Raw genomic sequence first — 26787 nt, 5'->3', positions numbered from 1 at the left:
CATGCAGGACTGGCGGTCCGCGTGCTTCGGCGCCATTGACACCATGAAGGAGCTGAGGCCTCGGGCCGGGGTTGGGGCCCGAGGAGGGACTAGGCTGGAAGAGGTGACCCCAACTCCCCATCAGACCCTCCAGTCCAGCTTCTTTCCTGCCCCCTACTCCGTCAACATGAGCTTGGAGCAGCCTGTAAGACTTTTTGAGCTTCGTCGTGAACGATTGGTTTTCATGGATTCTGCTTTTTGAAGATCTGATTGTTTAACAAATTCATCGTGGCTGCTAAGACTTGTATATCTTGCAGATATTTTTACTAAATTAAATGAGGTTAATCTGTCAATGCAAGGGGAAAATGTGACAGTTTTTACAGTATTTGATAAAATGTCATCAAAAGAAAACTTTGTTTTCCTACACTCAGTGACTTGACTGAAATTAATCCTATGGTTGATGGAGATACTTTCAGGGCCGCTGTGCAGCACCGCAGGGGTTTGCATTCTACTCTGTTAATATTTTCCTGTAACAAAAGGTAATAATGCTTGGGTTAGAAATTTATTTACAGTAACCTAACCCAACCTCATTAGTGTCATGGGACTATGAGAGCCTGATTGATTTAACATCTGATTCCCAGGTGAAGCAAAATTTCACTGAACTTTCATGAAATGATTTTTGGAGCAGCCTGAGTCAGGAGTAGACAAGCGTTGCAAGGCGTGCAGGTTGTGTACTGCTTCGTTTACTACCATGCACCTGTGTGAAGCAGGATTTTCCTATTATGCTGGAAAAAAACAACTAGATGTGGATCTGACTTAGCAACACCACACCTAACATTAAGCAGATATGTGACAAAAAGACACAGAAGCACTGTTCTCATTAAAATCGGAGGGTTCTGCGTGCCTCTTGATAACCAAATATAAGATGCAAATTTAAAATGATTTACTTCAAAAAAAGGAAGCTAGTGCATTTATTTTTCATGAGTGAAAGCATATGATGTGGTATATTACTTTGCAGGTTTTGGTATCTGAGGCTGACTCACCAAAGCAGTGGGTAATTCAGTAAAGCAGGAACATGGGGAGGCAATCATTTATTTCAAAGAACATTAAGGTAGGAACATCACATGACTGGGCTTCAAGATGCTCACATTCACTTGTCACACCAGGGAATCCTTCATGTGTCCACTTCCATCATTAGCCAAGATCCAGGGGGTTCATGATGCACCCCAGTGTGTGTGTGTGTCACCTCTCAGCCATTTAACTTGCCTAATTGTCATGTTTTCTATTCAAAAAATAAATAAATTTCAGTACATAAAAATGAAGAGGAGCATAACAAATGATAATATATCCAACCTGACCAAAGAAACAAAAAGTACAAATGGAACAAACACACTGTGTGTACCTCTTCCCAACTGCCAGCTTATGTCACCTGGTGGCCCCACATGGAGCATCTCCTACAAGGCACTCTACTGGGAGGGTGTGTGTGTGTGTGTACGCACGTGTGTCAGTGTGGGGTGGCACGTAGACCAGAGGTCCAGCAGTCATTCAGAAAGCACACAGCTGACCCAGGCAGGGGCCAAGCTTCAGACCTTCCTGGCTGAGCCTGTGCCCAGGGAGGTCTGCAGCTCACACTGGCTAGGGGAGGCTGGGTCACACATGTCCCTCCATCCCCAGCCCAGCTGGAAGCCAGAAAGAGGCCCAGGTCAGCCTGTGGCCCATTTTCAGCCCTGCCTCCACCCTGGCCTGTCCAAATGCCACAGGGCCATGTCACACATCTGGCTGGCAAGCGTTCCTTGGGCTAGAGCAGCTATCCCCTCTTTTCCACATTCGCCCCTTGCCTGGTGCCCCTCTATAGCTGCCCTCCCGCTCCCCCAGCCTCTCAGCACCATCTCCCCTCCTCCTCCCCATAGTGTCTCAGCGTTTTCCTGCCTTTGGTGAGATGGGGCCATTTCTCTCAAGGGTCGTTTTAAATGTTCAGGTTTTTAAATTTTATTTTATTGACGTATAGTCAGTTTACAATGTTGTGTCAATTTCTGGTGTACAGCACAATGCTTCAGTCATACATGGACATACGAATATTCATTTCATGTCCTTTCTCACCATGAGCTACTACAAGATACTGACTATGGTTCCCTGTGCTGTGTAGTATAAACTTGTTGCTCTATTTTATATTTACCAGTCACTAACTGCAAATCTCAAACTCCCAGTGTATCCCTTCCCACCCTGTTCCCCTCTGGTAACCATAAGTTTGTTTTCTATGTCTGTTTAATTTTAGATTCCACATGAGTGTTGTCATATTGTGTTTTTCTTTCTTTCTGGCTTACTTCACTTAGAATGACGTTTTCCAGGGCCATCCATGTTGCTGCAAATGGCATGATATTATTTTTTTGGCTGAGTAGTATTCCATTGTATACATGACACGGCTTCTGTATCCAGTCATCTGTTGGTGGACATTTAAGCTGTCTCCATGTCTTGGCTATTGTAAATAGTGCTATGAACATTGGGGTGCAGGTGTCTTTCTGTATTAAGGCTCCCTTTGGACATATGCCCAGGAGTGGGATTATTGTATCATATAGTAAGTGTATTTTTAGTTTTTTGAGGAATCTCCATACCATTTTCCATAACTGCTGGACCAAACTGCATTCCCACCAGCAGTGCACAAGGGTTCAGTTTTCCACACCCTCTCCAGCATTTCCCGTTTGAATATTCATGTTTTAATTATTTTATTGCAGCAGCGACATGTAGGATAATGAAAAAGTGGCATCCTGGCGGCTGGGGGATGAGCCTGTGTGTGTGTCCCCATGCATGTGTGTGTGTTCCTGTATGTGTGTGCATGTCCCTGTGTGTGCATGTGTGCCCTCCATGTGCCTGCATGGGGGTGGGGAGTGGGGCTGGAGCCTGCGTGTGTGACTGAGTGACATCTCAGGCACGTGGGCCTGGAGGGGTGTGCGAGGCTGTGATGCTGGGCTGAGAGGCTGTGACCTGACCAAGGCCACACAGCCCGTCTTGGGGCTCAGGGCCCCACCCTTGCTTCCAGGCCTGTCCACCAATCAGCTGGGGTGTTCCCTGCCGTGACACAGGGCTTGAGTCCTGACCCTAAGGGCCCCACAACTTCCCTCAGGAGGAGGGGTCTCTGGGGCAGGAGGAGGCTGGGCTTGGCATGGGGAGGGGGGAGCAGGGAATCCAAGGGGGCGAACATGGCCCTGGAGTTTGGGTGTGACCAGCAGCAGTGAGGTGAGGGGAGTAAGAAGGGCCTCCTCACCAGGACTGAGTTTGTCATCCCGGCCAGGGGAGCTGCTCTTCTGCACAAGGGACCAATTTAGAAAAATGTGGAAAACCAAGTTTCAGGCTCCATGGTAGATAAGTCCCATTCCAGACGGAAATAGCAGGATGTGACCCCATAAAAAGTGGTGAGCGCACATGAGCCATCGCCCCGCCCAGAAAGGAATTCCCCCGAGAGCCAGAGCTCACCCCACACCCAACCAGGGCCCTGGTAGGCCTGGAGTGATGGCCCTGCTGGGGTCCCACTTACCCAGGAAGATGGGGAGAAGGGCCGCTGGTCATACAGTCGAGGCCCAAGGAGGGGAAGAGACCTGCCCAGGTCACCCAGCACAGGAGGGCAGTCGGGTGGGACCCAGGCCTTCGGGCTTGTCACAGCCCCCTTCTTAGGACAGGGGCACAGGCCTGCCTGGGAAAGAAGCATCGGGAAAGTGAATAACCCTGCAGACAGGGCCAAGTTGGCTGGCTGGCCGAGCCTCAGTTTCCCTTCTGTGGAACGGGGGACGGGACGGTGCCTGATCACAGGGTCTCTGTGAAGCTAGAGATGGTGCTGCTGTGGTGCTGGGGAGAGCCCTCCTGGTCCTCCTTACCTGGGAAGTGGCCGGAGGGCCCTGGGGCGGCTGTCAGCCCCGTCGAGGGCCGATGGTGCCTGTCTAGCTGGGCGGGCTGCTGGTCCCTGCGGCCCTGACAGGTGGCAGCTGCACGGCTTGGTGAAGGATGGGCCAACTCCCCTTCCCAGTCACCCTGGCCCATTCGTCCCCCACCATGCACCCTGGGCTGGCTCCCTCTTTCCTTCCTGCCTCCTCTTGTCTCTGCTTCCCCCTACCCGGTGTCCCTCTCTTGTCACCTCCTGTCCCTCTCTAGGACTTGACCCCCACCTTTCTCTCTCACTCACACACTGTCTCTCCCTGCGTGTCTTTCTCTATCTCTCCCCCAGGCCCTCAGGCCCTGAGCTCAGGTCTAGCCCTGTCCAGGGCCACAGGGCCACATCTCTCCCAGCCCTCCCACCCTCACAGTGATGTTCCAGCCCCAGCTCTGCTCACAGTGGAGGCCGGTTACAGAGCTGCTCCTGCTGGCATTTACTGCTGCATCGCTGTTCCCCCCACTTCCCAGGCAGCGCAGCAGTCTCACCTTGACCTGTTTGTGGCCCAGCCTGGACCCCAGAGCTGCTGCAGGGCTGGCTGCCTCCCCCACCTGGAAGGAGGGAGGGCCCCGTGGGCTCCAGGGACAGCTGGCGCAGAGTAGAGTGGACTCTTTTTATACCCAACACCTTCTCCCTGGCAGTGGTGGCGTCCCACCCACTGACCCTGCCCCGCCCACCTCAGAGTCAGGAGGCTGTGGGAGGATGAGGGGTGCTCACGGGGCTCACTGAGAGCACTGCCGCCCTCAGCCCGCCTCAGGGCCTGCCTGGAGCCGGGGCTGCCGGGCAGCTGACATGGGGCGGGGGCATGGGCCTGGTCAGTGCAGGGCCTCTCGCTGGACGCCCATGGCCCCCTCCTGCACCTCATCCGTTCCTCACCATGAGACACGGCCACTTCATTCTGGTCATCTAGCTCACGACCGGACACCCCTGTGACTGACAGGCCCCACATGCCCAGTGAGTGTTTACAGACTGAAGCAGCACAGCCATCACTAGATCTAGATACAGGCTGTACCCACCACCCAGGAGGAGCCCCGGGGCCCCTGCGGTCACTGCTGCCCTGAAGGGGTAATCTTGCGTCTGCCCTGTCATCTTAGTTCCTGCTGGTTTGTGAGTTGTGTGCCCGTAAATCACTGCATGCCCTCAAGAGGGTGTGACCACTGGTCCTCCAGGAAGCAGACACTGACACAGAGAGAACTGTGACAATTTCATTAGGGGTGACAATAGGAGAGAACAGCAGAGGGGGCAGGTTGGAGCAGGGAAACATTCGGCCATAATGCACCTCTGACATCTTCTCTAAACACATCATTGCCACAGCTGAGGGGCCCCTTCAGTTGGCAGACTGTGCTGTAAGGCAAAAAGAGTTATTTATTTTAATAGGATCTTATTTTTTCCCAATTTTGTCTTCTCTAATGTATGTAAGGCCTCTGACGGACACTGTAGTCTGTGTGTGCATCTCCGTGTCTATACAGAATGAAAATAATTGTTTTCACATCTCAGACACAGATGTCAAAATGTGCACATTCTCATTATTATATTTCCTTCTTTAACTAGTAAGACCTAATATTTAATAGAAGAAAGGGACCTTTCGCCTTATCTTTAAAGCAGAGAGTGGTAAGCTCTGGGCCTGAGCTCTTATATCTTCAGTTTAATTTAATGTACTTCCTGAGGTCTCTTTTGATGATACTGTGTGCAGACACTTTCTTTTAAACTATGAGAATGCTGAGTGAGAAATATGTCCCAGTCATTTTGCAAAACAATATGTGTGCTTGACCCAACCCTCCTCACAATGACGTCAGGGAACAGCGTTACCCCCCGGCTCACAGACAACAACGCTGAGACCCTGTGGGGGCCCCACTGAGTCTTGGTGTTAGGGGATGAACTGCAAGAACTCAAAGAATCAGAAATTGGATCTTGTGACATAAATGTGGAGATGCCAAGCTGACAGTGGGCGTGGTGATGAGGGAGCAGGGGTGTGGGGACAGGGGTCCTACAGGGGGTCTCCTGATCACCCCTGACTTCCCCCAAAGAACCTGCCTCATGCTGAAGGGCAAGGCACCTGCTCAGCTGATCTAAATCCTGCCTGCACTTTTCAAATCAAAAGAAAACTTCAGCCACACAAATACCCTGAAAAAAACAAGCTAAACTTCAGTTTCTCTGATATCCACAGATTTCATCCAGACCCAGAACTTTCAGAAACCCAAGAGAACAATTATCTTTATATGAGGTTGTGAACTGAGGGCTTTCTGGAGGCAGTGGGTTCTGAAGGGGATACGTGCATGGCTGCACTGAGTCCCCTGCACACACACGTGGCTCTGAGTGGACCTCACGCTGCATTCACACGGCCCACCTGAACTGCCCACCCTGCCGGGAGTGACCTTCCAGCTCCATCTGAGTGAACCCAACAAACGCCCACTGGGCAGCCCCTCAATTTCTTTCTTCCCCTCCACACCCTCCTATTCACTCCTGTGTGGCTCACGTGTCCTTCTTCTGCACTCTGAGGCCCTGCACGGGCACATCTGCTATGGTGACAAGCTGTCTGCTGTGAATGTCTCTCTCCCTCACTCGCTCCCTCACCCCTCGAGGCAACCCCGTGAGCCCCTGAAGTTAGGGGTGTGCTTCACCCCTCACAGAGCACATCACATGGTCCATGCAAGAGGCACATCGGCCAAACTGGGACTTCAAATTCACTTGATATTCTGTCAAAAGTCTCTTCTGTTCTATACAAGAGACGCCTGCTTCCCAGGTCAGGACAGGGAAATGACACAGTCCATCAGATGTGTGTGCTGGGAAGCTAGACAGACGTCACAATGTCCCAAGTCAGATTTCCTCAGGCATCGCAAGGCCCTGGAGTGCCATCTCCCCTTCTGCAAAGACTCGACAAGGGAGCAGAAGCACATGCTCTCATCTTAACGAGTGCTGTAACTGGTGGTGGTGGGGGTGGCGGTGGCTGAGACCGCATAGGCCACAAGGGAGGTGGGGGTGGCGGTGACGAATAGCCTCTGAGAAGTGACACTGGGTGTCCCATCGGGCGAGGCACACCAAGTGGTCCTGGACAAGTACTGGGACCTCTGGAATCCACAGTGACTTGCAGAAGAGAGAGCTGTGTTGGATGACAGACAAAAGGAACAACACCTACAGAACCTGAAACCCAATGCAGCAGCTGTCAGCACCGGGCACCCTCCCCTCCACCGGGTGCCCAGACAGCAGCACAGGGCCACACACTCGACCTTGGGGATAAAACACTGTTGCCACACGACACCGCCAGTGTCTGTAAGTGGAGGAAGGCGAGAGTCCTGCCTGAGACGATGTACAGAGGTTCCAGCAAATTGATAAACTAGGGCCTCCCAAACAGGAAGCCTCTCTGTGCAGGACAACCCACCCTGACACCTTCCCCAGCTCCACAGAAGCATGGTCTGCATGAACCAGAAACACAGAGAAAGAAAGGAACCGAAGGCCTGGTTTCCCACACATAGAATGAGAGCCGCACCTGGGTACTTGCTCTGTCTGCAGGACCCTGCCAGACCCTCTCTACTCCCTGCTCACAAAGGGCCCTCCTCCGCCAGCAGGAGCTGCCCCTGGGCGCAATGAGCTCTGAGGAGCTGGGCACCCCGCAGTCCTGTGGGGGAGCTGGCAATGTGCTTCTGAGGGGACAAGGCTGTCCTCAGAAGGGAGTCGGGCTCCGCTACAATCATCCTTATTCTCAGGGATGTCTGGATTTTAAGTTCGCTAGGAAAATCACACTACATTTGTCCTATGGGAAAGGGAAGGGGGAAGTTTCAATCCTGCAAATAACACGAATGGGATTTTAGCGCATGTGGAAAATCCCATGGTGTGTGATGAGACAGAGAAGCAGCTCTGACAGCTTCCAGGGCAGAATCGACCCAGCGCGGGATGAAGAACATGATGCCAGGACTTTGGTGCGAATTGGTCCTGCAGGGAAGGAGGCATTTTCACTGCGGGCTCTTTCCATTCCATCCTCTATTCCCTACTACAAATGCACCATCTCTGAGAGTCAGACTTTTCTGCCCAAAAGTACAACTGATGGCAGAGGGGAAGGCACCTTTACCTCCCCAGAAAAGACAGTGACGGGCTGTGATATTTACCACACACAGGAAGACTCAAAAGTTGCACAAACCACACGGTGTAAGGATGGAGGGGTGGCTTTGCTCAGTTATCAGTTACGAGTAATTGAATGGGCATTCTACAAAGGAGAATCCCCCAGCCTGAGCCAGGAAACCATTCAAAGAATGACAACAGGAACCAGTCTCAGTGACCCAGGAGCAATCCCAAGAGAAGGAGGAAAAAAGGAGTTAGCCGAGCCAGGAGAAGTCAGTATGGAGCAAGGGCTCACCATTCTTATGCTATTTTAAGAAAAACACAGTCAAAGCCTGAGGTCCTCAGCCCTCATGCACTCCCTCGCTGATGGCTTCTGCAAGTAACACTCAAGGTGACAGGGGGAGAGGAAAAGCGAATGGACCCTGGGCAAGAGTTTGAATTTGAAAAAAAAAGACATGCCAGACTCATAACAGAACACACAGTCTGCAGACGAGGCCACAAGAGGCTGCTGCAAAAACAAAAAGAATACATATCCCAGAAAGACTTCCACCGAACAAGACCTCCCAATTTATCTGGGCCTCCGTGGTCGCCTCAGGAGGGCGGGAGCTACCGGGGAACACCGGAGACACACGAGGTTCTGCATCGGAAAAAAACCACAGAAAGGATGGAGGATTAGGCTTTTCAGAGTAGAATATACTACAAGCAAAACAAAAATTTGAGCCTTTTTCCCATATGACAATCGCTCTCATATCACACCGAGTAGGAGACAGGTCTCAGGACCCTTGACTGAAGAGACCACAGGCCCCGGGTTCGGGTGTTTCTTCCATAACCGATCATCGGCTGTGGAAGGTCAGGGCTCCACTCGCTGCAGACAGTGACAGGGGCGGGCTTGTCCTCCAGGGAGCCCGGAACGTGGTGTCTGTTGAAGGCCCGTGTGCAGAACCGACACGTCTGCCCTCCGTCAGAGGACCCTCTTTCCCTCCACAAGAGACACCTCCCTCCCCAGGGCAGGACGGGGAAGACGCGGCCCATCAAGTGCGTCTGCTAAGGGACCAGAGGGACACGGCCGTGAGCCCGGTCAGGGCGGCCCGTGCACGGGGAAGCACTGGAGAGCGATCTGCCCTTCTTCTGCAGTGACTCAAGGAAGAAACAGAGGACTATGCTTTCCTCTTACCGAGCGGAGCAGCTGGCGGTGGGGGGCGAGGCTGCACAGGGCTCAAGGGGGGCCCAGGTGCAGGTGGCCCGCTGGACGACGACGGGCCGCTCTCGGGGCAGGCCACGCGGGCTGGTCCTCGGAAAGGTTGGGGCCCTCCGGCCCACGGGGTGGCCTGCGGGACAGAAGGGAGAGCTGGGTTGGATGACAGACAAAAGCGCCAACACCGACAAAAGCCGAAACCCAACGCAGCAGCTGTCGGCACCGGGCACCCTCCCCTCCACCGGGTGCCCAGAGAGCAGCACGGCGCCACACGCTCCGCCCAGCCCTCTGGGGCCTGCCTGCAGCCTGGGCCGCACAGGAGGACACGGGGATAGGACCCTGACGCCGCACGTCGCCGCCGCTGTCTCCAAGTGGAGGAAGCCAAGGGTCCTCCTGCCCGAGAGGCTGCACACAGAGCTTCCAGCACACGGGCAAACTAGCGCCTTCCCAAGAGCCAGCCGCTCTGCTCTGGGCGGGACGGCCCTCCCCGCCACCTTCCCCAGCTCCACGCAAGCTTGCCCGGCGCGGACCAGGAACACAGAGACGGGACGGACGTGAAGAGCTCATTCTCCACACGAGCAAGCAGAGCCGCACCTGGGTCACTGCTCTGCCTGCAGGGCTCTGCCTGCAGGGCTCTGCCTGCAGGACCCTGCCAGGCCCTCTCTGCCCCCTCCTCACAAAGGGCCCTCCTCCGCTCCGCAGGGGCTGCCCCTGGGTGCAAAGAGCCCTGCGGAGCTGGGCATCCCGGAGTCCTGCGGCGGAGCTGGCCAAGGGCTCCTGAGGGGACAAGGCTGTCCTCAGAAGGGAGTCAGGCTCCGCTACAATCATCCCTATCCTCAGGGACGTCTGGATTTTACGTTCACTACGGAACGCACCCTACCTGCGTGCTACGGGAGAGTGACGTGGGGAGTCTCAACCCCACACTTGACACCAAAGGGACTGTACCAGCTCGTGCGCAAAACCCCACGGTGTGCCATGAGACCGACGAGCAGCTCTGACAGCTTCCAGGGCAGGCCCGACCCGGCGCAGGGTGGGGGAAAAACACAACGTACGCACTCTGGTGCGCATCGGAATTCCCCCGCAGGGAAGGAGGCATTTTCACGGCGGGCTCTTTCCCTTCCAGCCTCTATTCCCTACTACAAACGCACCATCTCCGAGAGCCAGGCTTTTCTGCCCAGAGTACAACTGGAGGCAGCGGCCAAGACACACTTACCTCCCGAGAAAAGACAGTGACGGGCTGTGACGTTTACCACACCCAGGAAGACTCAAAGTTGCACAAAGCACACCGTACAAAGCTGGAGGGAGGGCTTTGCCCCTTTTCCAGTTACCAGGATCTGAATGGACATTCTAAACAGGAGTATCACCTGGCCTGAGCCGGGAAACCAGTCAGAAGAGTGACGACACAGAAATCCGTCTCAGTGACCCAGGAGCAACCCCAGGTGCAGGAGGACAGGAAGGAGTCAGCCGAGCCGGGAGAAGTCAGTGTGGAGCGCGGGCTCACCCTCCTCACGCTGCTTCGAGAAACCCGCAGTCAAAGTCTGCGGGCCCCGGCTTCTAAGCACTCCCTCATGGCTCCTGCAGGCACCAGCCAAGGCGACGGGCTCCCGGGAGAAACAGCCCACTAACCCTGGGCAAGAGTTGGAGTCTGAAAGGCAGCGACACGCCACGCCAGACCCGTCACAGAACACACAGTCTGGAGACGAGGCCAGGAACGGCTGCCGGGAAAACAGGAAGATCACCTTTCCCAGAACGACGTCCAACAGAGCACGACCACCTCACTTACCTGGGCCTCCGGGGTCGCCGCAGGCGGCAGGGAGCTGCCGGGCCGCACCGGAGCCGCGCCAGGTCCCGCGTCGGCTAAAAACCACAGAAAAGGATGGAGGATTAGGCTTTCCTGCGAAGACACTGCTGAAGCAAAACGAAACCTTTGTGCCTTCCTTCCTTACCCGTATCACACTCGTTTATTGGAGGACCTGGATACTGACCCCAGGAACTCCTGCACGCTAAGCATACATTCTGTCTACTGCTGAGCTATATGTACCCTTCTCCCCAGAGCACACTTGTTTCTAGGCACAGAGAAAAACAAATGCCATCCACGTTCACTAACTTACCCAGTGTATAAGCTCTGTTGGCTCCACCAACAGAGGTCAGTGTGTTATGATCCGTCAGCTCCTGCGGAGCCATTTCTACAGTCCCAGTAGCGTATTCCGGTTTTGTAATTTCGGGCTTAGTCGCCCCTTCCTAGGAACACAGAACAAGATAATTCAGGAACCGAACTTCAGATCATGTGCATACGCTTAGTCAGTCAGGAAGACAACAGTTATTTACTGTATCTATCAGATCATAAGCCCTATCCTGGGAGAAGCTGGCAGTACAAGTAAAAGGCAGATTCCTCTCTCTGTTCTGCCAGAGGCACAGGATCCATGAAAACAAATCAGCACAGAAAAGTCTCAACAGCTCTACAACTGAGGTGAACGGGTACAGTAACGCCACAAAGGACAGGAGAGTCTGCTGCACGTGGACAGCTCAGGGAATGCTGGGAACACCGCACTGTTTCGTAAAAGAGAGATCCAGTGCAGACGGGGGATGTGGAGGGGCTTTGGGGAAGGGCAGCCTGAGTGAAAGGAGCAGGTGGGAAAGAGCGCAAGGCATTAAGGAAACTAGAACACTGTTACTGGCGGTGGAATGGGAAGACAAAACATGCTGCCTTCAAAATGAAACATCACTTAATTAATTTCAAGTGAGGACGGCTAAAACAAGAACCAACTCCAAGATACACCTAACTTTCCCAGGGATGAATTTCTTTTCCATATCCTCTAATAAACTGTAACGGAAAGACCCTGAAAAAAAGAATTCACATACAGACACTGGTTTCACTAGGTGAGTCTGGAAAATTAACACAAGTGCATTATCCAGTCCTACGGCATTAAGCACAGAATCACATCCTAAATTGTAAGTTAAAAGTATAAGTCCAAAGTTCTCATCAGCAGGTGCAAACGTGAAAATGCACACTCACACCAACCCCCGGCTTATGTCTCAGAATCCCCTGGTACTTACATAGTCACACAAGGACATTAACAACAAGAGACAGTACCTCATCCCAGGAAGATCCTCTTCCTTTCTCTTCTGCAACGTGGCGCACTGTCATACCATCTGTAAAATGTAGTTACATGTACGTTAATGAGAATAATCACGAATGTAAATTAGAACCACCATGTGCGTCTATCTCCGTTTGTGGATTTGTGAAAATAAAAGTGGCAGAAAATTATTTCAAGGAGTTAGAGCATTTAAAAAAATAAGTGCTTAAGTCACGGTTGGGATATATTTCAAACCAAGTAGTAAGAGGAAAACACGTAAAAAGAATGGATATCGAAGTTGTGTTTGCGCACTATGTATTTCTAACATTTGAAGTTTGCTCTTGTTTTTGTTTTTCCTTTTCTTCTTCTTTTAAGTGGAGGTACTGGGAATGAGCACACGGAATTCTGCATGCTAAGCAAGCGTTCTATTTACCACTAACCTATATCCTTCCCCAAGTCAACTAGCTTCTCGGCAGAGATAAAATAAAATACAAAAAACGTTCACCGTTCACTACCTTACAAAACATGTTAGTTTGCTCAAGCACAAAAGATCTTTGTGGCTTTCTTCCCCGTATCACACTAAGCCTCACATCAGACAGAATGGGAGACAGGTCTCAGGACCCTGAGGGAGAGACCGCAGGCCCCGGGTTCGGGTGTTTCTTCCATAACCGATCATCGGCTGTGGAAGGTCAGGGCTCCACTCGCTGCAGACAGTGACAGGGGCGGGCTTCTCCTCCAGGGAGCCCGGAACGTGGTCTCTGTTGAAGGCCCGTGTGCAGAACCGACACGTCTGCCCTCCGTCAGAGGACCCTCTTTCCCTCCACAAGAGACACCTCCCTCCCCAGGGCAGGACGGGGAAGACGCGGCCCATCAAGTGCGTCTGCTAAGGGACCAGAGGGACACGGCCGTGAGCCCGGTCAGGGCGGCCCGTGCACGGGGAAGCACTGGAGAGCGATCTGCCCTTCTTCTGCAGTGACTCAAGGAAGAAACAGAGGACTATGCTTTCCTCTTACCGAGCGGAGCAGCTGGCGGTGGGGGGCGAGGCTGCACAGGGCTCAAGGGGGGCCCAGGTGCAGGTGGCCCGCTGGACGACGACGGGCCGCTCTCGGGGCAGGCCACGCGGGCTGGTCCTCGGAAAGGTTGGGGCCCTCCGGCCCACGGGGTGGCCTGCGGGACAGAAGGGAGAGCTGGGTTGGATGACAGACAAAAGCGCCAACACCGACAAAGCCGAAACCCAACGCAGCAGTCGTCGTCACCTATCACCCTCCCCTGCACTGGGTGCCCAGTTGGCAGCTACGCGCCATGCCCTTCATCAACCCTGGGGCCTGCCTGCAGCCTGGGCTGCACAGGAGGCCTTCGGGATAAAACTCTGTTGCCACACGTCACTGTGATGACAGGGCATACTTATCCCGGAATACCCAATCCATCGGCAAGGCCAAGAAAAATTTGTTCAAAAGGGAAATGGTAGTTCTAGAGATTATTTCAATACAAAATGACCACTGGAACACAGCTGAAATAAATTACTTACCTGGGTTTCCTCTGCCTCCTGAGCCGGAAATGTGGTGCCATTCCTAACAGGGGCGCCACCCCGCCCTGAAGCTGTAAAGGGAGAGCAGAGCTGAAGGCGGATTATATCTGACCGAGGCCTTGCGGGGGAAGCACGAGCCGAGCCCTCCGTGCCCTCCTCCAGGAGCTCTCACTCCCGCCCGCGCCCCGGGCTCTTCACAGAAGCCGCAGGTCTCCCTCCCGCCTCAGGTGACCCCGAGGACGAGGGGAGACTGGACCCCTGTCCCATGACGAGGACACCACAGTGCCTTTATTCAGGTGTTTTCGTAGCTAATCACCCTGGATGGGGGCTCAGTGCTCAGATCCCTGGCAACCAACACTGACACTCGGGACTCACAGCACACTTCAGGGCAAATCAGTCTGTATACAGATTATACATTAAAGTAAGAAGGGTCTTTCGTAGGAAGAGTATCAACAAGCCCTGACTGTGAGCTCCACCTCTTCCTCCTCAGCCTGTTGGTAAACTGTTATAAGCCTTCTCTCTGACAGCGCATGTCTTGTATAAGTGACCAGATGTCACATAAACATTTATGAAAGAAGTGGCCTCAATGACTCATGTTGTAATAAGCGGCAAAAGAATGGTGAGTTACATGGAGTAGCTGCTGGGAGACTTTAGAGTTACACGTTAACTCTGGGAGAGGGAGGCTACGTAGTCATGTCACTTACTAACTGGCTACTCTAAGTCACTGTGCAAGCTTTTTTATAAGAACGAAGGGACCTGAAAATTAGTGAAGAAATGCCTGCTGCCTTAAAGCAGATCTTGAATAGAATATTTATCCACCAAGGCAAATGAAGAAAAATGTTTTTCTCGTTATGACATACTGCCTTCATTCTAAAACGTCATCCATGTTATTTTCCTGAAATGAGAAGAAAATTCAGCCTTCAAAACCGTGTCCAGGCGGGAAGAGAGGGCTGACGCTCACGTCTTCTAGCGCACAGAAACCAGCCATGCCAGCCACGCCAGCCAACCAAGAGCCTGGGGGGCGGCCCGCAGTCCCTGGAGGGGCTCGAGCTCCACTGCTCACAGGGGACAGAGCCCTGCTGGCTGGTGGCATGTAAAGAAAACAGCATCTTGTCACCCAGCTGTGAACCTGTTCCCCACAGTAAGTGTGTGGTGTGGTGTCCAGGAAACCCGACAACTACCCATGGGGACAAGCAGCCCACTGGGCGGCTCCTGCTGCAGAAATGGAGCTGCCGCACTTCACATTGTGCTCCTTACCTCTCAGGGGAGGGTGCAGCCTGTACGGTCCTCCTGGGGTGGGCTCCTGCCTCATGTATTCCTCTGCCTGCCTCCGTCTGCAGATTGCATCCAATCTTAAAGATAAAGAATGACTTCAATACAAATTACACCACGAATTCCTCTACTAGGCACAAAACAACCAGTCCTTAAAAATCTCAAAACACCCGTAAAAATGTGTCAAAATTCTGTACCTCTGTTTCAGGTGGGCAACTTCCCTTCTCAGCTCAGAGGAGTTTTCCCTTCTCAGGTCAGAATTTACCCTTCTCAGGTCAGAGTTTTCCCTTCTCAATTCAGAGATTTCCCTCTCCAGCTCCTGAGCCCTGAGCTGTGGGAGAAAAACACATCCACGTTCAGTTGTGGCCGACTGTGCACAAAGGGAAGGAAGGAAACAAATTCTTACCGAGCTGTCTTGGGCCTTCTTCTCGGCAAGAGTGACCTGAAAAAGTCAACACATCAAGAAACACCCCATGGCTAGGGGTTCTCAGGGCCACAATAACTGTCTGCATCAGGTGCTGAGGACTCGGTGTGTCAGGAGGAAGGCAGGTTACCTGGTGTCTCCAAGTGATCTCTGCTTCCCGCATTTGCCCGTGACATTCTTCAAGTCTTATCCTATGAGTTACAAATTGTTGCATCAGAGAAGACACAATGCTGGGTATGCTGTTAAATAACCTGCCCCAGTCCACGTTATCTGCACTGCACACTCACACACATCATCTCACCGCTCAAGACACACTGCACACGGCTGCAGAAGCACAGCAGGTGCAAAGCTGTCGCTGCAGCCACTCCTTCCGTCACTGTTACTGAACGCCTGCCCGGTTCTGCGCTGACACAATTCCCCCTCCCGTTCTCAGCATTTCCCTCACGTGTCCTGTGCTGAGCATCTTTCATCACAAAGCTTGATTCTTCCTTTCCTTACATCCTGACCCTACTTCTTACACCTGGGTCTCCCCAGCAGCACGGGAATGTGTATTGGTCCGACTGACGCTACACTAAACTGCTATCCTCAGGGTGACAACGGTTTATAGCACCTTCAGAAACATCTCTGTGAACCGTCTCTCCTCTCAGTCTGGCCAGCACTGGGACCAGGAAATTCTTAGTAACTTAATACTTTTTAAAGTTAAACGTTTAACTTAACATGTGTAAAACTTAACACTTTTCCTCCTGTGTGAAGCCATGTATACAAATGTCTTTTGTTTGGGTCGGTTTATGATATTGTGTCTAAACATTTTAGAAAAGTTTTCAAAAAATCCAACAGGTGTTTTCAGAGCCGCAGGTGCAGAGGAGCTGAACTCACTTGTACCATCTTGTCTCCTCTTCAGCCAATTTTGCCTCCTCCTTTGCTGCCAACAGCTGCTGCTTTCCCACCAGCTCACATCCGTTCATGTCCACCTTCCTGAGAGGGGAAAGAAACTCTGAAATTCTGCCAGTTTCCCTCCCAGAAACTGGAAGGGAAGAATTCCATGTTCCTTTCGCCCTTCCCCATAAATGCTCAGGCTGATAAATACACAGGAAAGAATTAAAGTACCCCCACTAATAAATATGAAAAAACTACACTCAGGCCTCTGGCAAGTGTTTGGTATCTGGGCTTCCCTTCAGCGTCCCCACCCCTAATCATTTATGCATAAAGTAAACACACAGGAAAAGCCCACGTGAGGTGTGCTCTGCGCCCCCCCACCAGGCTCAGGCTCCTGTGCCTGGGACAGCGCGAGCTCACTGTGTTTCAACGTGGGAATCAGGGTCTGACCAAGTCATCACAACCAAACACATTAGGGTAAAGCAAGCGTTCATGACTTGTTTGATTTCTCCCACAGAGAGCCCAGATTTCAGTCAAAACCTGGAGCAAAACCTGATCCTTTAGGAAATATAAGGAAATGTTTGTTTTTGAAAGCGGGTTAATGGGTGTGATGTCCATGACCTCTCCCTGAGAATGACAGGAAACTCTGGACAAATTATGAAATCCATGATCAAATGTACCAAATTGCTAACAAGCCAGAAAGGGACATGAGGCCAAGATGGAGAAGAAGAAAGCCCAGGACTGGGCCCACCTTCCCCGGGGGTCACCCGGTAACTGCAGAGGAAACCACTGAGATGCAGAGCAGCCCGGCAGCCGGTGCCCCCTACGCACGGGCACCGCAGTCAGGCAGCTGGAGCTCACGGTCCGTCAGCGAAGGTGATCCCTAGAGAGACCCACAGGACTTAGCTGGGATCCACGAGAGCTACATGCCAGAAACAAAGGTGGACAGGAGACACACGGGCCTCACGAAGGCTGGCTGCACTGACTGATCTCAGCTGCTAACCGGGTTAACAGGATGTAGCGCTGCTGGCGCCCTGACCACCTGCCAGCTGTAATGCCCACCTTCTCTGCAGCAAGTTAACCTCACACGAGGCCTCAAATTTTCTCTATTTTCTACCCAATGTCTAGAGTTTATTAAAAATGATAGACACATGGCAGGTCATGACACTTTGATGTGGTTGAAACCTAAGGACAATAAAAATGGACCTAGGGGGATCCAGATAATGAAGTGACTAAATCTGGTCCAAGAACCCGCTAAAATCTCAAACTAAATACAAACAAGACTCTGGTAACCAGTTAGAATGAACAGAAGCAGCAGATTACAGAAATCAAGGTCGAAAAATAAATGCACATCTGTACTGATTGAATATGGTAAAGAAAATATGGTGGTAAGTATTCTGAAACATATTACAATATCCACATAACTCCACACATTCATTCACACATTGTCATAATTAACACGGGAACGTCTTACCCTTCAGTGTCCATAGTTCTCTGTCCACTGATTTCATCAAGGACGCGTACTTTCTTCACCTGCCTTTGGAAACCGTCTTCCTCACGTTCTTTCAGAGATCCCGATGCAGCATGGTGGTCTTGCATTTTCTTTTTACCCTCTATAAACATAAAACAACTGGCTTTGTGTGTGCACATGTGCACTCAAGAGCTTGGCTGTGCTGGGGAGTGGAGAAAGGAGAGAATTCTGAAGGCAGGAATCCCCTTTTTACCTTCCCAGTGCAAATTCATTGCTATTACAGGCATGTTTCATTTTATTGCCCTCCCTGGTAATGCATATTTTTAAACAATTGAAGATTTGTAACAACCCTGAGTACAGCAATTCCATTGGTGACATTTTTTTCTGGCAGCATTTGCTCATTTCTTATCTCTGTGTCACATTTTGGTAGTTCCTGAAATATTTGGTTCTTTATCATTTTAATTAAAACAGGCATGACATTCCTTTAAGGCAAAGCCTAATCCAGCGGAAGTCCCTAGTTCTCAGCAATTCTATAAACCCTGAGAGAGGTGAAGAGGCTTCAGAAGAAAAGTGTGAAGCCAGCAGGGGTTGGCCCATGAAGTTTAAGGCAAGATTCCATCTCCACTGCATACCTGTGCAAGGTAAGGCGGGAAGAGCTGACCCAGAGGCTGCTGCAAGTGCTCCAGGAGATGAAGCTAAGGCAGCTAATGAAGGTGGCTGCACTAAACAACAGGTTTTCAATGCAGAGAACTGCAAGGGGAGGCCACCCAGCACCATCACAGCTGGAGAGAAGTCAGCGCCTGGCATCAAGGCTTCAATGGACAGGCTGATTTTCCCGTTAGCGGCTAACGAAGCCAATATTCATTTAACATTATGAAAATCCTATGTCCCATGAGAATCAAGTGAAATCTACTCTGTGCTCTATAAATAGAACAAAGCCTGAATGACAGCACATCTATTTACAACATGAATATTTTAGCCCATTGTTGAGACCTACTGCTCAGAAAACAAAACAAAACACACAAAAAAAATTTCTTTCAAAATATTACTGCTCATGGACAATGCACAAGTCATCCAGGAGCTCTGATGGAGATGCATGAGATGAATGCTGTTTCCATGCTTAACACGACATCTATTCTGCAGCCCATGGATCAGGAGTAATTATGACTTTCAAGTCTTATTATTTAAGAAATACATTTTGGAAGGCTTTAGCTGCCATAGACAGTGACACCAATGATGGGTCTGGGCAAATGAATGGAAAATTTTCTGGAAAGGATTCACCATTTTACATGCCATTAAGAACATTCGTGATTCATGGGAAGAAGTCAAAATATCAACATGAACTGGGGTTTGGAAGGAATTGATTCCAATCCTGATGTGTGACTTTGAGGGGCTCAAGAATTCAGTGCAGGAAGGAGCTGCAGATGTGCTGAAAATAGCAGGAGAACTAGAGTTACAAGTGGAGCCTGAAGATATGACTGATTGGCTGCAACCTCATGATAAAATGTGCATGAATGAGGAGCTGCTTCTTATGGACAAGCAAAGAAATTGGTTTCTTGAGATGGAATCTACTGGTGAAGATGCTGTGAAGAAGGTTGAAATAACAAAGGACTTAGAAGAGCGTATGAACTTAGCTGATAAATTACCACAGGGTTTGAGAGGACTGACTCCAATTTGGAAAGAATTTCTACTGTGTGTAAAATGTGTCAAATTGCCTGTGACAGAGGACTTGTTCCTGAAAGGAAGAGAGAATCCTGTCACAAACTTCATTGTGGTCTTATGTTAAGAAATTGCAAAAGCCACACCGATCTTCAGCAACTGCCACAATGACCAGTCAGCAGCCACCAATGTTAATTCAAGGCCATCCACCAAAATGACTGTAACTCAATAAAAAAAAAGTTAAAAAAAAAGACCATCCACCAACAAAAAGATTAAACCTCACTAAAGGCTCCAATGATGGCTAGCAGTTTTTAGTAATAAAGAGTATTTTCATTAAGTTATGAACATTGGGGTTTTTAGACACAGTGGTATTGCTCACTTAATAGACTACAGTATAGTGTAAACTTAACTGTTCTTTGCACTGGAAAACCAAAAAAAAAAAAACCCAAAAATAAGTTATTTGACTCTCTTTATTATATTTATTTTATTCTAGGGGTCTAGAACTGAAGCCACAACATCTCCCAGGAATCCTGTATGTAAGGTTTTCTTCCCAACAAGCAACATACCTTCCAGGCTGCAGTCCCCTGTTGTCACAGCTCGCTGCATCGAATCCTCAGATCTGGTCTTCGAAACACCTGGCTGTAAGATAGATATGAGAAGACATTCAAGAAGTACTGATCCACAGCAATGTGCACATACTTAACATGAGAGGAATCATACGCTTGGAATCAGCTAAGATGGGCCATCTGCTTTCCGTGCGTTACAGCACAATTAAACACTGACACAGTGATGCTCGGTTCTCTGAGGTAAGCATCTCTGGGGGTGAGTAACAATCCTTACTCTCTTCTTGATGCTGAGCTGAACGTCCTCCTGCACATGCATTTCTTCAGATTTCACTGTGGCTTCACAGACATGAGATTTATTAAGAGCAATTTCAACTTAAAACATTCTCATTGGTGACTAAATTCCCAAGAAAAATAATTTGAGTAGATATCAACATTTAATCTTCTAAGACATGAGATTGTTGTTCCTTGTGAAAGCTAATGTGTACAGTGGAAATCCTGCTGCAACTGGAGGCATTTACCTCAAATTCCTGAAGTGTTCATTGAAACAGCACCTTTCAAGTTCTCTGGAGATGTTCCTTTTTCCAGTATCTTCACACAGGACAGAAATAAAGTATGTACTAAGATTTCAATGAAAACTCAGGGTGATATGCTTAAAAAGTGTAATTTTTTTTTCCAGAAACAAAGTATTTTGTTAACTGCAAAACAAACCATAGAAAATAAATATATTAGCCCTGGTACATGTCCAAAGACTTTGGTGAGCATTCTCTCCAGAAGATATTAAGGCAGTGAAATGATTCTGAACATACAAATTTTATAAAGAAAGGAAAGCAAGTGTTATATGTTCCCTTACATATGCTTGAAAGCATCTGAGACTTTCCCTGAATTTCGGTTTGGGGCTGAAGACAGTGCTCCATTTGAGAGTTTACAGCAGACAGGGCCTCTTCCTTCAAGTTCTAGCACCGGGCATCCTAGCAGCTCATTCTGACCCTTTGCATCTTGCATTTCCTTCTTCAGCTGGTCCTCTTCCACTGCCAGCCGGCCAATCTCTTCCAGAAAGTCTTGGTTTGTTCTGATGGGCAGTTGCTTCTCTTCAACCCTTTTGGAATCCTGTCCCTTCTCAGCCAGTACCCACAACTACCCCTAAGTTTCCTGTGATGGCAGCTGATCCAGGCTGGGCCCAGGACAAATGTCAAGCCCATAAAGAAATGTGGAAAAAAGACCTCCAGGCACAGATTTTTCCTCACCTCCACAGGCTTCCTCCTCCCTGGACAATGGAGGGCACGACTGGACGACAAGGGGAAGCAAGGGTGGGAAACTGCTCATGTCAAAGAGCTCACAAATGAGTGTTGCTGGTGAAATATAAACAAAGTTTACCCAAATTCACATGGAAAATTCTCTGTTTAACATCAACAGGGCAAGGAACTGTGCACCTAGTCTAGTAACTTCCTTAACCTCTCAGGTATTTCCTGGCATCTTCTGTGTATCTTGGAGGGCAGTGTGAGTGGTGAGAAAACTCTCTAGGTTGTGAAAATAAGACATATTTCCTAGTCTCTGAAATAGAAAAAGTCACAGAGGTTTTAGTCCATGAAATTCTGGGTCATTGTTCACAGGGAGGTTCCGCTCCTGGGCTCTCACACTCTGCTGTGGTCAAAAGCAGGAGGAGCAGGTGCACGCAGCTCGCCCAGGGCACAAAAAGCCTCAGAAGCCCGGCTATGGTCAAAGTGGCAGCTCTTACCAGGTGTGGGCTCTTGGCGTTCTGGTCCCTCACTGCCTGCAGCTTAGCTCGAACAATCTGAATGATGTCATTCAAATTTTCATTCACCTTCTCAATGGCTTTCAAGCTCTCCTTCAATGAAACATTGAATTAGTAACAATTACTCATTACTTTCATTTCTATTTTCAGAATGTAATCTAACAAGAGGTTCGTACCTTAAACTTCAGTGCTTTCTCAGAGGGCAGCTTCTTTTGCCTGATGGCCTCCTCTAAGCATTTCTTTGCGTTGTTGGTCTATGCAAAAATGTAATGAAGGAAACAGAATTACAAATACTAATTACACTGCTAGCTGAACCTATCTTGTGTGTGACCCCTTCCACTAATACAGAAAGTGGTGCTTTACATCTACGACACTTGCTTTGTTTATTTTTTTACTGATATATAGTCAGTTACAATGTGTCAATTTTCTGGTGTACAGCATGTTTCAGTCACATATATATATACACCTATGTTTGTCTTCACATTCTTTTTCATTATAGATTACAAGATATCAAGTAGAGTTCCCTGTGCTCTACAGAAGAAATTTGTTTTTTGGTTTTTTTTGTTTTTTTGTTTTTTTTATCTAGGACACTTGCTTTGAACCTAGACCTCTTATGGAACACATGGAACAGGACAGTAGGATGAAGGAAAAGAGAGCCAAATAACTGAACTGCCAGAGTGGGGAGGAACTGAAGGTAAAATCACAAAAAAAAAAAAAAGCAAAAGGACAAGGATACCTTCTGCACCCAAGCAGATATATTTTCTGCAAGTTCTCTGTTTTCATTCTCCAAATTCTTGCTCTGCTCAGTCATCTGCTTTAAAGTAACTAAAAGGAGATGAAGCAATTTCTCATATTGGCAAGAAAACCCAGTAGAATAGAATTATCATGATTTATTAGCAGTAGAGACATATCTGGCTGGCACTATGAGTATAATTAACCTTTTAGCTTTTCTACTGTGCCTAAAGGAAGCAAATCTTAGTGGCATTCTAAATGTGAGATCATTGAGATTCCTAGTTTAATTTTTTTCAAAGATGCAGAAACACAATAAAAAGTCTTCCCCTAAATTCTCTCCCAGCTATAAGCACCATTCTTAGAAAATTCAATCATTCAAATACTTCTGACATCACCAGAGATGAAAAAGAAAAACCAAGCATCCTGTCCCCTTAACATTCTCTCCTCCAATTACTAAGGTAAGTAAACATGCCCCTGCTTAAAAAAATAGAACCCTTATCCCACGCAGGTTCACCCCACAGCCAGGCCCTATCTGCAACACCACAGAAGGCAAGTTCAAAACGTTGCCTGACTGGGCCTGCACAGGCCTCCAGTGTCTTCCTGCTGCCTGGAAGATCGTCTTTCATGAAAACCATGTTGGGGGCCCTGAAGGACAAGGTCAGCTGGAATTAAACACTTTGGTACCATGTGGGCTTCCCCACCTAGTCACTGGAGGACCTGGATAACACACAGGCCCTAAATGACAAGCTTTTCTATCGCCAGGATGAGAATGTTACCATCACTGCTTCAGGAAAGCAGCACATGTAAAACAGCCAGTCACAGGCGACTCCACGTGTGAAGCTCTAGAACGCAGCCCTCAGAACCAGACTCCTCTCTCAGGCATCTAAGTCCCTCATCTGACCACACAGTGCACACGCGTCTTCTGTCTGCCCAGTGGGGATGCTCTGATGCTGAGATCCCTCTTCTCAGCACCAGCCCTTCTGCATCAACTGTCACCAACAGCAGCCCTTGAGGGCCTACTGAGCGCCGGGCAGCCACCCTGCCCACCACGCACAGCCCCACTCGGTCAGCAGAGTGTGAAGCCTGCATAGAAAGCATCATCCTCAGGCTGAATCACTTCCATTAAGTCCCCACTGCCATGAATGGCTCCTTTCACTTATGAGTCACAGCCCATGGATTCCCCTCTGCTGTGACACACACCGCCTGGCTACATCTGCATCCCTCCCTCAGCCTGGAGAGTCCTGACAGGCTCAAGTAGTGTTTCAGCATCTTTACTTTTCACCAAGAGCCAGCTCATATTAGGGACACACTCCGAACATTAGACTCTTCTCATCACCTGCTTCCTCAAGGTTGCTATGCAAAATTAAACTCATCCTAGTCTCCCTACTCCTGTGACCCTCCTGGCCTCTTAGCTCAATAGATGTCAACTTCCTCTACGATGTCATTTAGACACCATTGCAGGAGTAAAATTTTCAAGAGTTGAGAAGTCAGTTAGACATCAGAAGTCATTGTGTTTACTCTTAGTTGAATTAAAATCCACATCAAATCCTGGTATTGAGAAAATATTACAAAGGAAACTAAACCCTAATACCTTACCTTGACACACTGGAGGCTTTACCTAGGAGAGGAAGAAACATTAAATTTGAAGTCAAAACATATAATTAGTAAATCTATAATTTCTAATAAACTATCAAAACAGTAATCCATTGAAATCACAATTATCACTTTGGTTCAGCATAACAATTAATATGATTAAAAATCAGGAAAAATCAGAATTTCCTACTTAAGGCATGATCTTTCACTCACCATTTCTGATAGCACAATGGTAAATAACTTATTTTAGAACAAAAGATCTGCTTACATTCTATTAAATAAACATCACTCTATTCAATTTTCATAACGCATATTCATATTTAACAACACTGAACTATATTATTTTCATGATATGTTGTTGTAATGCATCATTTATCTAATTTTTTTTTGTCAAACCAAACATCCACACTTAAGTCCAGAACCTGGATAGTTGTGTAACCTTCAAAAGAGAGAGAGAGACAGAGAGGAGAAAACTAAAAGAAAAATAAAGGCAAAATCTTTATACTAAGATTAAGATGCACCCCTTTCATTCAATGAAAGGTTTTCTGAAATCTTATACAGAGTTGACTGTTGAATTGATAAGCAATTGTAACATATGAGGTCGTAAGATTTGTCAAGACCACTAAAAACAAACGGACATCAGATGAGACATCAGACGAGAATGAAAGTGAGTAATGGCTGTAGTAAAAGCACACACAGCAGCAGGACGGACAGCGACCATTTTCAAGAAGCGAACGTGCTTCTTGACTCAGATACAAGTCATCGTATGAGGAGTAATAGTCAGTAAAACCCAGGCAGGACTCCACTGTAATACCATGTAAAGACACATTTCCCTGACCCTTAACACATATTTCTTCATTCAAAACTTTAAGTGATGATCAGAGACTGAGGCCAGCCCCTAACCTTGCCAAGATATTGGAGAATCATCACAGTGTCGAAGATCCAGTGGCAATAATGTGGCAATAGAAGAATGCATCCATGGAGGGCAAACAGAAAACCACAGATGTTCCCTTAACTTCACACTTGCTCAGGAACACTGAGCTTCCCTGTCCCCTGTCACCCAACACACAGGCAGGGGCAGGTGGAGAGATAGATGGGCTCGCCAAATACTTAACCTTCCTGTTTTGTTATTGAAGAGAAGAGTTTATAAATTGCCATTGTCTCATTGAGAATATACTGTTGTCTTGCTCAATGAGTTCTTACTATAAAGATTTTGCAACAAATTTCCATTTCAAAACTAATTTGTGTTCAAGTTAGTAATCTAAAAGGAAACAAAGAAAAGACTCCTGGATTCTGGCCCAGGCAGGCAAATAAAATGTCCAGTGACTATAAAAATTCCTATTAGGTGTGATTAAAAGGACACTGTCAGGTACTTTAGTAATACTCACAGCAAGGACGGTCCTCCAGACGAACAAGAGAAAAATAGAAACTCCCCAGGAGGCAGCAAGAAGAATAAGCTTCCACAGAAGTTCATAAACATCAGACGCAGGATGGAAAAGGAGAATCAGAGTGTCGAGGATCTGAAAAGATATTAGATATAATGAGGAACCTCAAAGACATTCCCAGTGTATATGTCACAGAGAATCATCTTTAGAAACCCTCAACCACATCCTCAGATAGCTCCACAGAGAGGCGAGAAGGGACACTTGAGTTCAAAGGAGCTCTTGGGAGTGTGGGCATGTTTACTGCCTTGATTTGGTAATAGTTTCACTGCTGCACACATACGTCAAATACCTGATACACAAAATGTTAGAGATTTGACTTTGCTGACAGGCACATTGCAAATATTTTTAAAATAGTTAACAGAACTTAACTTATGAATGTAGAAGCCAACTTGAAATTGAAAATAAGCAAACACAAACCTACAGGGCATGGGACGCCTCCATCTTCTATTGTATGTTCATGAAGTACCTGGACAAACCCCTATGAAATGTCTCCAAAAATACACCCAACATGTATGGGGAAAGAGCAATGAAGGTATGTGTTAAAATACAGAGAGATGTACAGAGATGTATTTCTACATTTATAGACTGGACATGAGTGAGAAAGCAGACCAGCTCTTAGAATAATGTCAAAATTACTATTCCAGCAAAAATTAATGATATATTTTAGCCCAACTATCTAAAAACCATGGAGGTTTTCTTCAATATTCACTTTGGTTCTGAACCAGAGCATGTAATGTCAGACTTCTGAAATAAATAGGGATTTGTATAATAGAGTTTTAATCATATTATACAAGATTACTCAAAGAATGAAGTTACATAAAAAGAGAACTCAAAATAATCAGTACAAATAATTTACATGCATATTTCACAGTACTGCACCTACGTCCATTAACAGCCACCAAGAAAATTAATTTGTATTTCTGGAATGTACAGTCACCAAAACAAAAGCCAAACACATAGTTTTGTAAAAACTAGATTTATAAGTATTATAGGAGGGAATAAATGCACAATGTAATTTGTACTTTATCTAGACACCAAGTTTCAGTCTTGTGCAAATAAAACCCCTCTAGAAAGCAGCCTCTGAAATCAGTAACACTGTCATTGTCAGCTCTCACAGTTGGGGTCAGTAAAATGTGTGCTGGTGGAAAACATGCACTGTCTTTGCATAGCTGCCATCTGAGAGAGCAGTGGATCTCAGCACAAAGGAGAGACATGCAGATAAAAGGCACAAAAACAAAG

General features: G+C 48.3%; 1 protein-coding gene across 1 annotated transcript; it reads right to left on the bottom strand.

Moving 5' to 3' along the window:
• Positions 1-6659: 6659 nt before the first annotated feature.
• Positions 6660-25978, bottom strand: LOC106729972 (transport and Golgi organization protein 1 homolog). Its single transcript, XM_032474235.1, has 17 exons — positions 25970-25978; positions 25492-25623; positions 24107-24128; positions 22515-22603; positions 21955-22032; positions 21761-21871; positions 20026-20098; positions 17804-17942; positions 16330-16428; positions 15584-15644; positions 15436-15471; positions 15309-15360; positions 15227-15263; positions 15015-15109; positions 13758-13828; positions 13243-13396; positions 6660-6986 (listed from the first exon to the last, which is right to left on the bottom strand). Exons 4-17 carry the CDS (start codon positions 22587-22589, stop codon positions 6808-6810), a joined length of 1260 nt encoding a protein of 419 aa, XP_032330126.1. The 5' UTR covers positions 22590-22603; positions 24107-24128; positions 25492-25623; positions 25970-25978; the 3' UTR covers positions 6660-6807.
• Positions 25979-26787: the final 809 nt, after the last annotated feature.

The sequence above is a fragment of the Camelus ferus genome, chromosome 36, assembly GCF_009834535.1.
Source record: "Camelus ferus isolate YT-003-E chromosome 36, BCGSAC_Cfer_1.0, whole genome shotgun sequence".
Classification (NCBI taxonomy): Eukaryota; Metazoa; Chordata; class Mammalia; order Artiodactyla; family Camelidae; genus Camelus; species Camelus ferus.
The sequence above is the reverse complement of the archived record's forward strand: the minus strand, read 5'-3'. Positions and strand labels throughout refer to the sequence as shown.

Excerpts from the sequence above, each read along its gene's own strand:
- LOC106729972 (XM_032474235.1), bottom strand. The coding sequence starts at position 22,589 with ATGACTGAGCAGAGCAAGAATTTGGAGAATGAAAACAGAGAACTTGCA. Across the intron at positions 21,872-21,954 it reads AGAAAGCACTGAAGTTTAAG|GAGAGCTTGAAAGCCATTGA; the intron begins GTACGAACCTCT and ends GTTTCATTGAAG. Across the intron at positions 6,987-13,242 it reads ACCGCCAGCTGCTCCGCTCG|GTCACTGTGGATTCCAGAGG; the intron begins GTAAGAGGAAAG and ends TCTCTTCTGCAA.